Below are 12,032 nucleotides of genomic sequence, written 5' to 3' on the forward strand. Positions count from 1 at the left end.
CCCAAAGGACCCCCTCCTAATGAGGGGGCCCTTCCTAAGCCCCCCCCCCCAAAGGACCCCCTCCTAATGAGGGGGCCCTTCCTAAGCCCCCCCCGCCCCCCCAAGACCCCCTCCTAAGGAGGGGGTCCCTGTAACCCGCACCCCCCACCCCCCAGTGTGATGTAGGGACAGCCGGAGCCCCGGCGGTGTCGGGCGGTGTGTTGCACTGCAATGGGGGGGACCCGCAGAGCGCGTCCGGCCCCGTGTGGGGACCCCAGCGAGGCCGGGGGCGCCGGGCTCCGGCCCTCTGGGCTTTATTATTGCCCGGCACCCCGAGCCCCGCGGCTGCGAGGAAAGAGAGAGAGAGAGAGGGAGAGAGCGAGAGAGCAGGAGATGGAGAAATAGGGGGGCAGAGGCGCTAGTCGAGAGGAGGGTGACAAGGACAGAGGGCACGTGCGGAGGGACTGGGGTGCGCAGGGCAGCAAGGGACGGGGCTAGGGGGATGGCAGGGTGGAGAATGGAAAGGAAGAATGGAAGGCAGGTTGAGGGGAAGGAGGTGGAAAGTGTGGGGGAGAAGGTATCATGAAAAGCAGGCAGGTGGAGCCGGGGTAGCGGGGAAGGAAGAATGGAGGAGAAAGAAGAAGGACTGAAGGCAGGTGGGGAGAGACTGCGAGGAGGAAATGGGAGCACGGAGAGGGGGCAGAGAGGAGCCCGGCTGGAGAGGGAAGGACGGGTGGAAGGAAGAGGGAGAGGATAAAGGAATAGGGTAGGGGTGAGTAGGGGAATAGAGGGGGGGCGGGGGGCAGCCGTAGGGGGGGAGGGAGGGGAGGGCTAGGGGGGAGAGGGAGGGGGGGGGGGGTTTGGGGGGGGGGAGGGTGTAGGGGGTGGGGGAGGGGAGGAAGGGAGGGTTGAAAGGAGAGGTGTAGAGAAAAAGAAATACAAAAAAGAAAAAAAGAGATACAAAAGAAACGCAATAGAAAAAAAGGAAAAATATAGAGGCCAGCCAGCGGCAGCCTAACTCACCGAGCGCCGTGGAGCAAATGGCTCCGCTGGGCCCTCTCCGCGGTTTAAATGCTCTAAGCCCCGCCCCGCGCAGCCGCTCTGGGGCGCCGTGCACCTGTGCACGTCCCACCCGCCACACCTGTGCCGGCCCCGCCCCTCGCACCTGTGCCGGCCCCGCCCCCCGGGGCCCCGCCCCGCCCGCGCCCGTAAATCCCGGCGGATCCGCGCCCGCCCCGCTTTCTGCGGTGGATGCTCATCTCGGCGTGTGGCGGGACCGTCGCTCGGCGCTGTGCGGAAACTCGGACCGGGGGCTGCTCCCGGCGCTGCGCGGAGCCCGAGGCACTCCGGTGGGACCGGGACCGGGATCTGGGCCCGGGGATTCGGGTCCTGGTCCCGCCGGTGCCTATTGTGGAAGCTGGGCAGAGCCGCTTCTTCCTCGGCGAGCAATGTGCGAGTCCTGGGGCCGGACGATCGAGGCGGGCTTGGGGCTGGGATCAGGACCGGCATCGCCGCGGGCGGGAAGAGCCGCTCCGGGACGGGCACCGGGACCGAGCCTAGCGCTGCTGCTCCGGCCGGCGCGGGGCTGGGGTCCCGCCGGGGCTCCGACGACACGGGGAGCCGGGGCTGCACCGCTGCCGCGCCCACCAGGAGGATGGCGCTTTTCCCTGGAGCAGCCACCGGATCGCGGCTGGCAGCGGGCAGGACACGGAGACCGTCGGTGCCGGCCCCGGGACCCCACGGGCCCTGCCGCTCCCTCCGTGGGGACACCGAGCCTGGCCCGGGCCCCCGAGGCCGCCGCAGCCCCGGGGCACGCAGCGGAACGAGCGGGGCTGGATCGCCGCGGGCAGAGGGAGCCGTTCCCCCTCTGTCGCTCTCGACCGCGCCCGGGGTGAGAGCGGGGCCCTGCTCGGGCCGCTCATCCGATACCTGCCGGGTGAGGCCTGATGCTGTCCTTCCTCTCCCCTGCTTTCTCTGTGGCTCGCTCTACCCCAGTTTGGGGGAAGAGGGACGGGGGAGGAAGAGGCAGAAAGAAAAGGAATACGGGGAGAAGGATGGAGGGCTAGGTGGGCAGGGCGGTTTTGGGGGACAGAGGGACGGGGGAGAAGGAAGAGGAATACGGGGAGGAGAAAGTAGTGGTAGAGGGGGGAGAGGAGCGGTGGTTTTTGGGGGGCCGAGGAAAGGGGAAAATGGGGAGGAAAAAGGGGAATACGGGGAGAAGGAAGGAGGGCTAGGTGGGGAGGAAGGCGGAGAGGTTTTGGGGACAGAGGGAAGGGGGAGAAAGAGGAAGAATATGGGAAGAAAGGAGGGGGAGAGGTGGGAAAGCCGAAGCCCCCACGACTCACCTGGGAAGCCGGGACAAGGAGCTCCTACTCTCACCGCGCTCATAGTGAGCAAATGGCCGAAGGGCGAGTTCCGGGGTTTAAATCACCTCGGCCCCGCCCTGCGCACCTGTGTCGGGCCCGCTCCTGAAGCTGCCTGGCCCCGCCCCTGATGTCGCCCGGGCCCTGCCTCTCTCGGGACCCTCCGGGGTTCCGCGTTAAGAGTCAGCTGTGCTTAATGTACAGGTCACTGGGAATACCTGGATTTATCTCTTCTATCCCCAGAGCCAAGCAGTCAGTCCGGCATTCCTGTCTACTCTGATGCCAGCCACTGTCTTGCGTTCCAACTCGCTCCTCAGATGGAAAAGGTCAGGCAGGAATGTCAGGAAGCATATTTAATAGAGAAGGAATCTTGGACTGCATTCAAGTACTGCCCTAATCTTCCTCAGGACTGGGACCATAACTGCTGAATGCTACTGGCAGTGAGGCTTCTTCCCAGCTGGGTGATGCTGTATCCCAGGCTCCGCAGCGTGGCTGGACACAGGCTGGACACGCAGGTAAGGCTAGGGCTCAAAAACTGTTGGCGGTGAGGTGGAAGTTTGTTTTGGCAAGTGGTGTCATCTTGCTTGGATGCTGGGGAGCAGGCTGGGGCAGAGCTGCAGGTCAGTGGAACCAGCCCTGCTCCAGCAGTGCTGTCACCATGTCACTGCACTGGGGCAAGCACAAATCTGTCACCTTTAATCTGCCAGAAAACAGATGCAACTCAGACATTATAGATTAGGCATGCAACATGTCATAGGTAACAAAATGAATTAGATAGCAGCGTATATTAAATAAATCTTTGTAAGTAAAAAAGAAATCACAGAAACAATTACTGAGGAACACGTCTGCAGGCTCCGGTCTAGAGCTGGTGGGGTTTTCTTTTACACAGGAGCAGCCAAATTCACCATACAAGGACATGTGTAGTGGGAAGGAGTAAAATCCCATTAACTTTATGCTCAAACCAGGTCTGCCTTCCTGGTGGTACAGCAAGTGCCTTCAGAGTCAGTGCTGTTAGAAATTAACAACCCCAGTGTTAATTAGGTTCATTAGCAACTGCACACAAACAGGAGCCAGAACAGAGCTGTGTTCCAGAGTGCCAGATTTCATTTGGAATGCCTCCATTGCAAACAGGAATGCGGAAAGGATGGAAAACGAATCACTGTACAGAGAATGACAGGGTTCAGCATGTTCTCCTAAAAGGCTAAATGCCAGCCCCAGCCCAGATGCTTTGTAGCACATGTACAGCTTGGCAGTAACGAGGCAGTTTCAGTAGAACAGAGATCTGGACATGCTGTGTCAGGGCTCTGCTGTGCCTTGACACTTTTCTAGTACTTATACAAAAATGCAACATCCAGCCCATACTTCTGGATACAGAACAACAGTGATGTGCTTAATGAAGAGAGTTGCTTTTGAGAGACAGCCTGTGGAGGGAAAGCTTCCAACAGAGCTTTTTCCTACTCTTAGGAACACAAGGCTCAATGTGCTTTGAAAAAAAAAGTCTGGTATGAAATTAAGAAAAATGCTCATTTTTCCAAGTATATGATATTTAATTGTAATGAAATAAAATCTGAAAATGCTTAAATCAATTAAGAAGTAAACATGAGTTGTAATACTATACCTGTAAAATGATTAATCCCGTTCATTGCCATTAGAAATTGTGTAAAATATTTATTAAGGGCTTTGCCTACAGAGGCACAACATAAATAGAGTAAGTCCTGCTGAAATGTGATCAGTTCGCAACTGGTGCGGGAACATCAGCGAGGCCACCCCAGGTGCCAGCCCCAGCCTCGGGGCTGGGCCCCCGCACTGCCGGGCTTTGCTCCAGAGCCAGCGCCGGGCAACTGCTGTGCCACAAGCCCTTGAGTCCCTCGGGCAGGTGCCAAAGCCAGCAGAACGTGCTTGGAGAGGGAATGGCTGCTGCCAAGTTAATCCACCCCTTCAAACCCTTGGGCATTCTCCACGGCCATGAGGAGCTTCTCCCGCAGGTCCTCGAAAGATTCATACAGAGGTAAGTCTAGGCGGTTAAAGCTGGAAGGGACAAGGAAAGGGTCACTCAAATAATCCATGGGAAAACAGAGTTTTAAAGAACTAGAAAAGATTAAATAATTAGGGGTCTTGATTAAGAGTGCAGCTTGTGGTCCACAGTGTTCCCTGCATGCTTCACACCTGCCCAGGGTGAGCTCTCTGTGTGCTGCCTTCCTTTGGAAAGCTGGAAGTAGGAATTTGGTAAGAATCATTTCAGAGAGGAAAAAAGCCAACAGAAAGCCCTTCACTGTATTTAGATGATGGAAAACAATATTTGTCAAAGGACTGATTTCTTGCAGCTCAGCAAAAGATATTCTGGATTTAGAGGACAGATCCTTTGCTCTCTGGAGGGGAAAAAGATTAAACATCCAAGAGTAAATCTTCTGAAGGTAAAAGCTAGCAGAGAACTGGAACCCAAATAGGATGGGTTGATTTTGGAGTGTGTTTGGGGTAGTATTGTTGTTTGTGTTTGGTAGGTTTTGTGCTTTTGTTTTCAGGGTTGTTTTTTGTTTGTTTTTTTTTTAAAGCTCATTATTCTATGGAATTACTAGTTTCACAGAAAGATCCCCTAGTCTGTACTGATAGTCTATTCAGCACCATTTTTCTTTAAAAAGCCAGATTCCTGAAATGTAACAGAGCAAGACAAATTCATACTGGATGCTTTCAATGTTTGGAAAATCTATAAACCAGGGTTAAATTATCTTGTAATCTTACATTTGTTTTGAATTCTCCAATGATTTATGGGCTTTTTGTGGCTGTTTGGTGATGTCTGACTTGCTGCAGTTCATTACATCCACTTACTAGGATGTGGGAAATAAAATAATATCCTTCAGTTCCTCAGTTTGTGAAGGCACTGGGGACCCACAGGATCAAAGGCTGTTTGATGCAGAGCTGAGCATGGTCAGCAGCATGGCCCTTCTGGCAGAAGCAGCTCTGGAATTTGTGCTTTGGTGACTTACCAGGTGTGAGCCCGGGGCAGCTTATCAGGACTTCCCCACTGCTCTATTGTAAACAGCTGAGGACCATTTGAACCTGGGTGAAAATGAAAACCATATGAAACGGAAACTGCTGGACACTACAGAGACTGCCTCAACATTATTTTTAACGTGAAACGTTGGCATCAATTGTGGGCTGGATTCTTCACCTGTAACAGGTACATTAAAGCAACATGAATGTGGTTCTTTCTTTCCAAGCCCAGTGAGCTGGTTTCAGAGCTTGCATAATGCCAAGGAGCTCAGCTCAGAGATCAGCATTTCCAGCTGAGTGCTGTGTGTGGGTCAAAGGCTGGCTGGATTGCCACGAGCAGCTCACCATAAAGTTCAGCAAATCCGTTCATAGGCACGCGTGACGTCCCGGTCACAAACTGCAGGAGCCGGATCCGTTTCTCAGCATCCATCAGCAGAACAGCCTGTTGGCAAACGGACACCGTCAGCCTCAGCCTCCTACAGCGGCCTGGACGGGCCCCAAGAGCAGCCCAAAGCCAGCAGGAATCACCTTTTGTATGAGCCACCCCTCTGGCCACAATGGATCCTGTCTGCTCCAGGTGCTCTGTGGGCTGCTCCAGCAGGAGCTACGCCTGCCCTTGCCTGAGATGGGAGCAGGTCCTGCCCCCAGCAACACCCCCCATTCTTAGCAGTTTGCATGAAGAAAAATGATTGCAAAAAAGGGCAATAACTGTCACTTACAGGCCCAGTCAGAGGTGGTGCCAGTCTTACCTTCCAGAACCACTGGATAACGGGATGATTTGGGCAGTAACCATTTTTGTAGATGGTGTGTTGTCTCCAGTCATTGACATCCACATCGCCAAGGCCACACATCAGTAACTGCAGGGAACACAACGGTGGGATGTGAATGAGTGTGTTCCCCTGCACTCATGGGCTGACAAGGTGTCACTGCCCCTCAGGACTCTGACCTCCACTCATTTATGCGCACACAGGGGACAGTCAGAGCTTCTTCACAGAGTATTGCAGTCACTGCAGAATGGCTGCACACTGCCATAATGTGACAGCAACTTCCACGTGTTTGGCTCAAATGTGACTGGCATGATGGCACTTACCCACTAAGCTACTTCCAGGCTTTCAGAGGCACACCCTCAACCACCTCTCTGAGTGCAGTTCTTTGCATGCCATGAGTAGATTTATTAATTAGGAAGAAACATCTAATTTCCAACTCTGAGCAAGACAGCTGCGTCTGCACATTCCCTTAGGGAGAGGGATGGATGACTGAAGAGCCCAGAACATGGTGTATCTGTCAGAGAACTGTCAGCTTGGGGCACCAAATTGACTCACCTCCAGTTCATTTTCATCAAAAATTTTAATCAGATCAATAGGAAGCAGTTCTGTGAATCCCTAAAAAGAAAAAGAGTAAAGTTAAAACTCTCATCCCACATAAATCCTAATTAAAAACATCAATGACCAAATTACTTCAAGCTCAAATAATTAAACTTGAAAAGAGAATGACCTTATTCTCATAAGGGAAAGATGATATATTCTTACACAAGATAAAACTAAAAAATCATAAACGTAAGTATTCTATTTGCATTCCCTGCAAGCTCCCTGCTCCCTTTTCACAGACACCAGTGGGTAAGAAATCTGTGTTAGAAAAAAATCCCTACTTTTGTGAAAGAAAGGAGCTAAAGAGCCTCACCTCCAGAAAGGCATTCATTTGTTTCTGCACTCTGTTGACAAACCGCCACTGGATGACCAGGCTGCAGAAAGAAACAAAACCCCATCAGAAAAACAAACTCATTAGCAGGTCTCAGCCAAGTGTTCAGAGGTTTCAGCAACCCCAAGTGCTTTCAGTTTGTCATTTACAATTCAGCAACTTCAGGGAACTAAGCAGCTTTCACTAGTTGTTGCAATTTATTGGCTGGTGTCTGATGGAATTTTGAAGAAACAAACCAAAAACCCCAGTGACTATGACCAAATCACAGTGGGAATATTTTTTCTCCTGTAGGTACCTACGTGAGCAGACATTTTATTCTTCCAGAGCACTGAGTAATTAAAAATTCCCAGCGAAGTCTGCAAGCTTTGAGGAGAGCTGTCAGGACAGCATCTCTTTATTTCTATAAATAAAGAAATAAACTGCAGCATCAAGGGGACACCTTGATGACACCTTTCAGTACCAGTCACCCACAGCACAAACACCTCACAGGTGCAGGCACAAAAAATCAGTTCCAGGCATGGAATTGGTCCAGGTCCAGGCACTGGAAATGAATTCCCAATTTGCATGACTGTATCAATTTTAATGTCTTTCACTTTGGAAAAGGCTCTGATTTAAAATGCCAGCAGGTATAAGTGAATTTAGCATTTTACATCCTGGTAGGCAAAAGAACTGGGAAAGCTGAAAATAAAACCTAGTTTCAGATTTGGCCAATCTGAAACTAGGTTTTGCTAGGAATGCTGGCACTGGAATCCTGGCTCTGGTCTGTGACTGGCAGAGGAGGACAATGGGATGAAGGTCAGGCTGGAGAGCACCTTCTGGCTCATCTGATCTTGAGCCAGATGTTGGAGATGCACGTTTCCATGTGGGGGAATTTCAGGAGAACAAAGCATGGAATTTAATTTACTCTTTGTTCTTATGTCTGACTGGATATAACCAATGATAACAGTAAGCTGGTTTTTTTCCCAGCAATCCCTGATGCTCTTGTGCAGTACAAAGGACAGGAATTGCAGCAGGGTCAATTTTAAGTACAACTGCTCTTTCTTACCCCCAGGCATGTTCCATAATGATACTTACTCAATGTATTCCCGCTTGTTTTCATTTGTTACCATGATTTCGGACCCATTGGGCTTCAGGTCCACTTGATATGTCTGTATTTCAGAAGACCAAAAAACCTCCCGTTATTTGAGGACATTTGGGATTTTCTCCCAGAACCCACTCTCCCTGAGCAGCATTTTACAAGCAGCATCAGGAAATCATTAGTAAATTGATTTACACTTTTGAACAAACTTGCGCAACAGAAAACTGGCAGAGAGAGGCTGGCCATTTACTAATAATATAATTTATAATAATAAAATGATATATTTATATAACCACTAAGTAGGTACTTTACATATGCAAAATTATAATAGTTTTTATAACAAAAGAAGCTAAATCACATATTGAAACTGCCAAAGCCAACCACTATATTACAAAACCTCTCTATTCTGTGGCTTCAATACTCTCCCTAGTTCTCCATGTAATCTATAACCTTATGTTGCTTCAGGAAAAAGGCAGTATGCAATGAAAAGTGGATCAGAATGTTTTTGACAGGACATTGAGTGCATAGTTTGAATTGTTGAAGTAAGTTTTTATAAAAAGCCCTATAGTCCCCAGGTCCAGTCGTACCTGGAGCCAGGATCTAGGTCTCAGAAGTAAACAAAGGGAAGACACTAAAAAAGGTCATAAAAGCCTCTAAGCAAATTAATTTAATGTCTACAACATTTTCATTTGTAATGGCAAAAGTTACCCATTGACTGTGACCCTTTTAAACCTGGCAGCTTCCCCCTGTCGTACCAGCTGCCCCTGTGACAGGCAGGACAGCGAGGACCTCCCTGGCATCATTCTGCCACTCTCCTCTGAGAACACCTTTGACCTCAGAAAGCCAAGCAGTCCCTGGGCTTGCACCATGTCCCAGCTGGACTGTGGGACACCTTTATTCCTCCTCATTGCAAGTGTTTAACTCAACTGCATTTCCAGCTTGTCCCAGAGATGTCAGAGCTCCCTGGCGGGAATGTGGCACCCCCAGTCCCAGCTGGGAACACAGAGAGGTGAAGGCTGATCAGTGCATTCACCACCACGAGGCTCTGCTCACTACTGAGGTACTTGTTGGCAAGAACCAGTTCTAAGATGTAAATAACCTTTACATACCTGTCCAAAGTTTTCCTCATCTATGCAAAACATGAGATCCAGCTCTGTAGGGTCATTTTCCAGGATCCACTTCAGAGAGTTGTAGTATTCACTATCCTAGGGCAGATCACAATTAGGCAGTTTGAAAATGGGCAATTAGTGCAGAGTTGTAGAAACCCATGGCCTGTGAGCCCTGGCACGGGTTAAATGGAGTCTTACCACTGATTCCATGTCCTTCAGCGTTATGGGCTTGCCCAGCATCATCTTGTAGAAAGGTCTGATGAAGAAGCCTGTGAGAGAGAGGAGAGCGTTACACGCCCTGCTCTGCACCTGCACATCCCATAAAGGTATGACTGCTTGAGGGCACCACCCCTGGCATTTCCTCTTACTCCTGACTGTAACAGTCCTGCAACTGCAACAGCATCATAGCAGCTCAGCTTTATTGAGGCACAGAAAGTCCAGTTTTTCAGTTTCTACAATTATCCACGAACTACCATACTCCACTGACCACCCTAACATTAATGGCAGAGAGAGCTGGGGCATTGAGCTCAGGGCACACTATCCCATTTAAAATCACTGCTCCTCTCTCCAAGGAGCTGCCTGAAAGCCAGGCTGCTGAGCTTCCCCTGCTCAGGATTCCTCTGTTTCCTGTTCTGCACCAGGACTCAGGAAAATCTGATCAGTAAAGTCTGCCTGGTGTGAGATTTCAAAATGCAGCAGAAGTTGTAATTAAATCCTTCAGCAGTAATTTTACATATCAAAATATGCTGCATTTGACCCCCCTAGTTTGGCTGCAGGTTTTCATGGAAATGACTGATACAAATTCCATGCTTTTCCTTGAGGGACAGTGCTCATGCTGGTTTTAGAGTTTTAACTTGAGTGGGGAATGGAGCAAAACTTTGTATGAAACCCACTTGTTGAGTAAGCCACTGTAATTTTGTGAATCACCATTTAAGTCTCAACAGTGCCAGTCCCAGACTGTCCCCAGGGCTCCCAAGCAGGTGCATTTCCTTCCCAAAGCCCCGTGGCAGCAGCAGCAGAGCAGGACTCACCGTCCAGCAGCTTCCCGTGGTACACAGCCAGGCCGGCCACCCGGCCAATGAACGTGAAGTACGACAGATGGTCTTCGTTACAGAGACCTGAATTAGGATTAATCTGAAGTGTATAGTTGTCCCTTTTTTGGGGAAAGAAAGAAAAAATAGCTAAAGAACCAAGTCTTTAAATAAGCACATACTCAGATATGTTAATAAATAACTTGTGCTTAGGGGCATGTCCCTTCAACAGCGCCATGGGGCTGTGTCCAAGTCCTTTCCAGTCCGTCCCACCATGGAGCCACTGAGGGCTGAAGGGCTGACCCAGCAGCAAACCAAACCCACTGTGAGCAAGAGACGCCCTCTCCCCTTGCACTAATGCATTGCTCTGAGATTTTAAAGCTGGGCAGCCCCCATTTTACAGTTCTGGGAGGCCACTGCTGTGTGAACGAGCAGCTGCATTCTGAGCTCGCTCTACAGCAGTGCTGGAGCACTGGGCAGCAGAGGAAAGGGGCTTTTCTGTGACATTGGTCCCTTCACCATTACTGGCCTCAAAAACTGCAGTTTTGCTGCCCTGGATATTGTCTGAGCAATGGAAATGTTTTCTGGGCTCTCAAGGAGAACTCCAGAGGCTCTCTGAAGGGCAGTAGGAACAGGGTAGTGGGGCTGCCCAGGAGACCCCGGGAAGGAGGAGCTACTTCTGCCCAGAGCAACTTTGCCTCTTATGCAAAATGTAATGTATATCCCTTGAGAGTACAAATATTTAATGGACACTTACGTTGCTGAGTATTCAAAGAGACCATAGTAAGGATTAAACATCTCCTTGGACAAGAGAAAAAACCATTCTCTGGCCACACCTCCATAGTCAAGTCCTTTTTCTGACTCAAATTCAATCCAGAGCCTGGCTTTTAGTACATCAGGTCTCTTCACAGACATGATTCTTCTGTAGGACTCCTCAAAAATGTTATTTCTGTGCAATTTCATCTCAAATCTGTTGGGTATGTCAGCCTGATGAAAGAAGATTAGATTACCCTTGTTAGTCTCAAGAAATAAGTCTTTGGGCAAATTACTGGTTGACAACAGCCCAGTGACAGCTCAGAAACCTGGTGTTCCAGTACCCCCTGGTTTTATTTCCCAGTGCTCTCCCAGTCCACAGGCTGAGAGCATGAGGGAAACTGGGCCAGTTCCAGAACAGTGCTGCAAACTTCTATGGTAAATATTTGATGAAAATGACAAGAAAAGTATCAAACAAACAAAACAAAAAAGGACAAACATTGACTGTGCTCTATTTTAAGGGCATTTGCATTTATCTAGAAAAATGTGAGTCTCTAAGACTTAGAAAAGCTTTTTGTTGAGAAACCCATCAAATTCAAACTTTGCTTCATGTTTTTGGCTCCTACTTGAGCCCCTGATGAGCAGCACAATGGAGTAACCTGGCAGGTGTGTCCTGCAGCCCCCGAGCTGGTTCTACTCACAGGTTTCTTGAGCTTCTTGCGGAAATAGTCGTACTTCTGCTTGAACTCCCTGGAGTACGGCACCGCCTGTTGGGAGCGGTGGGAGGACGTGTCATTCCTGCTACTCAGCACTCTGATACCCCACAGCATTCCAAAGGGATGTACAACCCACACACTGTGCTATGGGCTCCCCTGAACCCACCCATGAGGCACAGCAGCCAGGAGAGATTTAAAAATCCCACTAAATGACATCATTTTACTCTGCTCATTTTACTGATGTTAATATGACTTTACTACAGCCATTAAATAATCTTTCTACGTGTTTCCTTTATTTAAACACTATGTGAAAT

General features: G+C 49.8%; 2 protein-coding genes across 8 annotated transcripts in view; one reads left to right on the plus strand and one right to left on the minus strand.

Moving 5' to 3' along the window:
• The first annotated feature begins 604 nt into the window (after positions 1-604).
• Positions 605-2,853, plus strand: LOC143696576 (uncharacterized). The gene is made up of 4 exons (XM_077193150.1): positions 605-635; positions 1,017-1,915; positions 2,586-2,668; positions 2,750-2,853. Exons 1-4 carry the CDS (start codon positions 605-607, stop codon positions 2,784-2,786), a joined length of 1,050 nt encoding a protein of 349 aa, XP_077049265.1. The 3' UTR covers positions 2,787-2,853.
• A 163-nt stretch (positions 2,854-3,016) lies between these two features.
• The window catches only part of LOC129132782 (E3 ubiquitin-protein ligase NEDD4-like), an 81,267-nt gene continuing 72,251 nt past the window's right edge, over positions 3,017-12,032 (minus strand). For 6 of the 7 annotated variants that reach the window (XM_054652202.2, XM_054652201.2, XM_077193156.1 and 3 more), the window contains 12 exons: positions 11,704-11,769; positions 11,007-11,236; positions 10,250-10,371; positions 9,417-9,487; positions 9,219-9,314; positions 8,106-8,179; positions 7,014-7,074; positions 6,656-6,715; positions 6,083-6,190; positions 5,679-5,775; positions 5,327-5,399; positions 3,017-4,370 (listed from right to left, as the gene is read on the minus strand). In XM_054652202.2, the coding sequence (XP_054508177.1) occupies positions 4,268-4,370; positions 5,327-5,399; positions 5,679-5,775; positions 6,083-6,190; positions 6,656-6,715; positions 7,014-7,074; positions 8,106-8,179; positions 9,219-9,314; positions 9,417-9,487; positions 10,250-10,371; positions 11,007-11,236; positions 11,704-11,769 (1,161 nt within the window). In that variant the 3' untranslated portion in view covers positions 3,017-4,267. The remainder of the gene's footprint in view (positions 4,371-5,326; positions 5,400-5,678; positions 5,776-6,082; positions 6,191-6,655; positions 6,716-7,013; positions 7,075-8,105; positions 8,180-9,218; positions 9,315-9,416; positions 9,488-10,249; positions 10,372-11,006; positions 11,237-11,703; positions 11,770-12,032) is intronic. The other variant, XR_013185975.1, reaches the window with a different exon arrangement.

The sequence above is a fragment of the Agelaius phoeniceus genome, chromosome W (genome assembly GCF_051311805.1).
Source record: "Agelaius phoeniceus isolate bAgePho1 chromosome W, bAgePho1.hap1, whole genome shotgun sequence".
Taxonomy (NCBI): Eukaryota; Metazoa; Chordata; class Aves; order Passeriformes; family Icteridae; genus Agelaius; species Agelaius phoeniceus.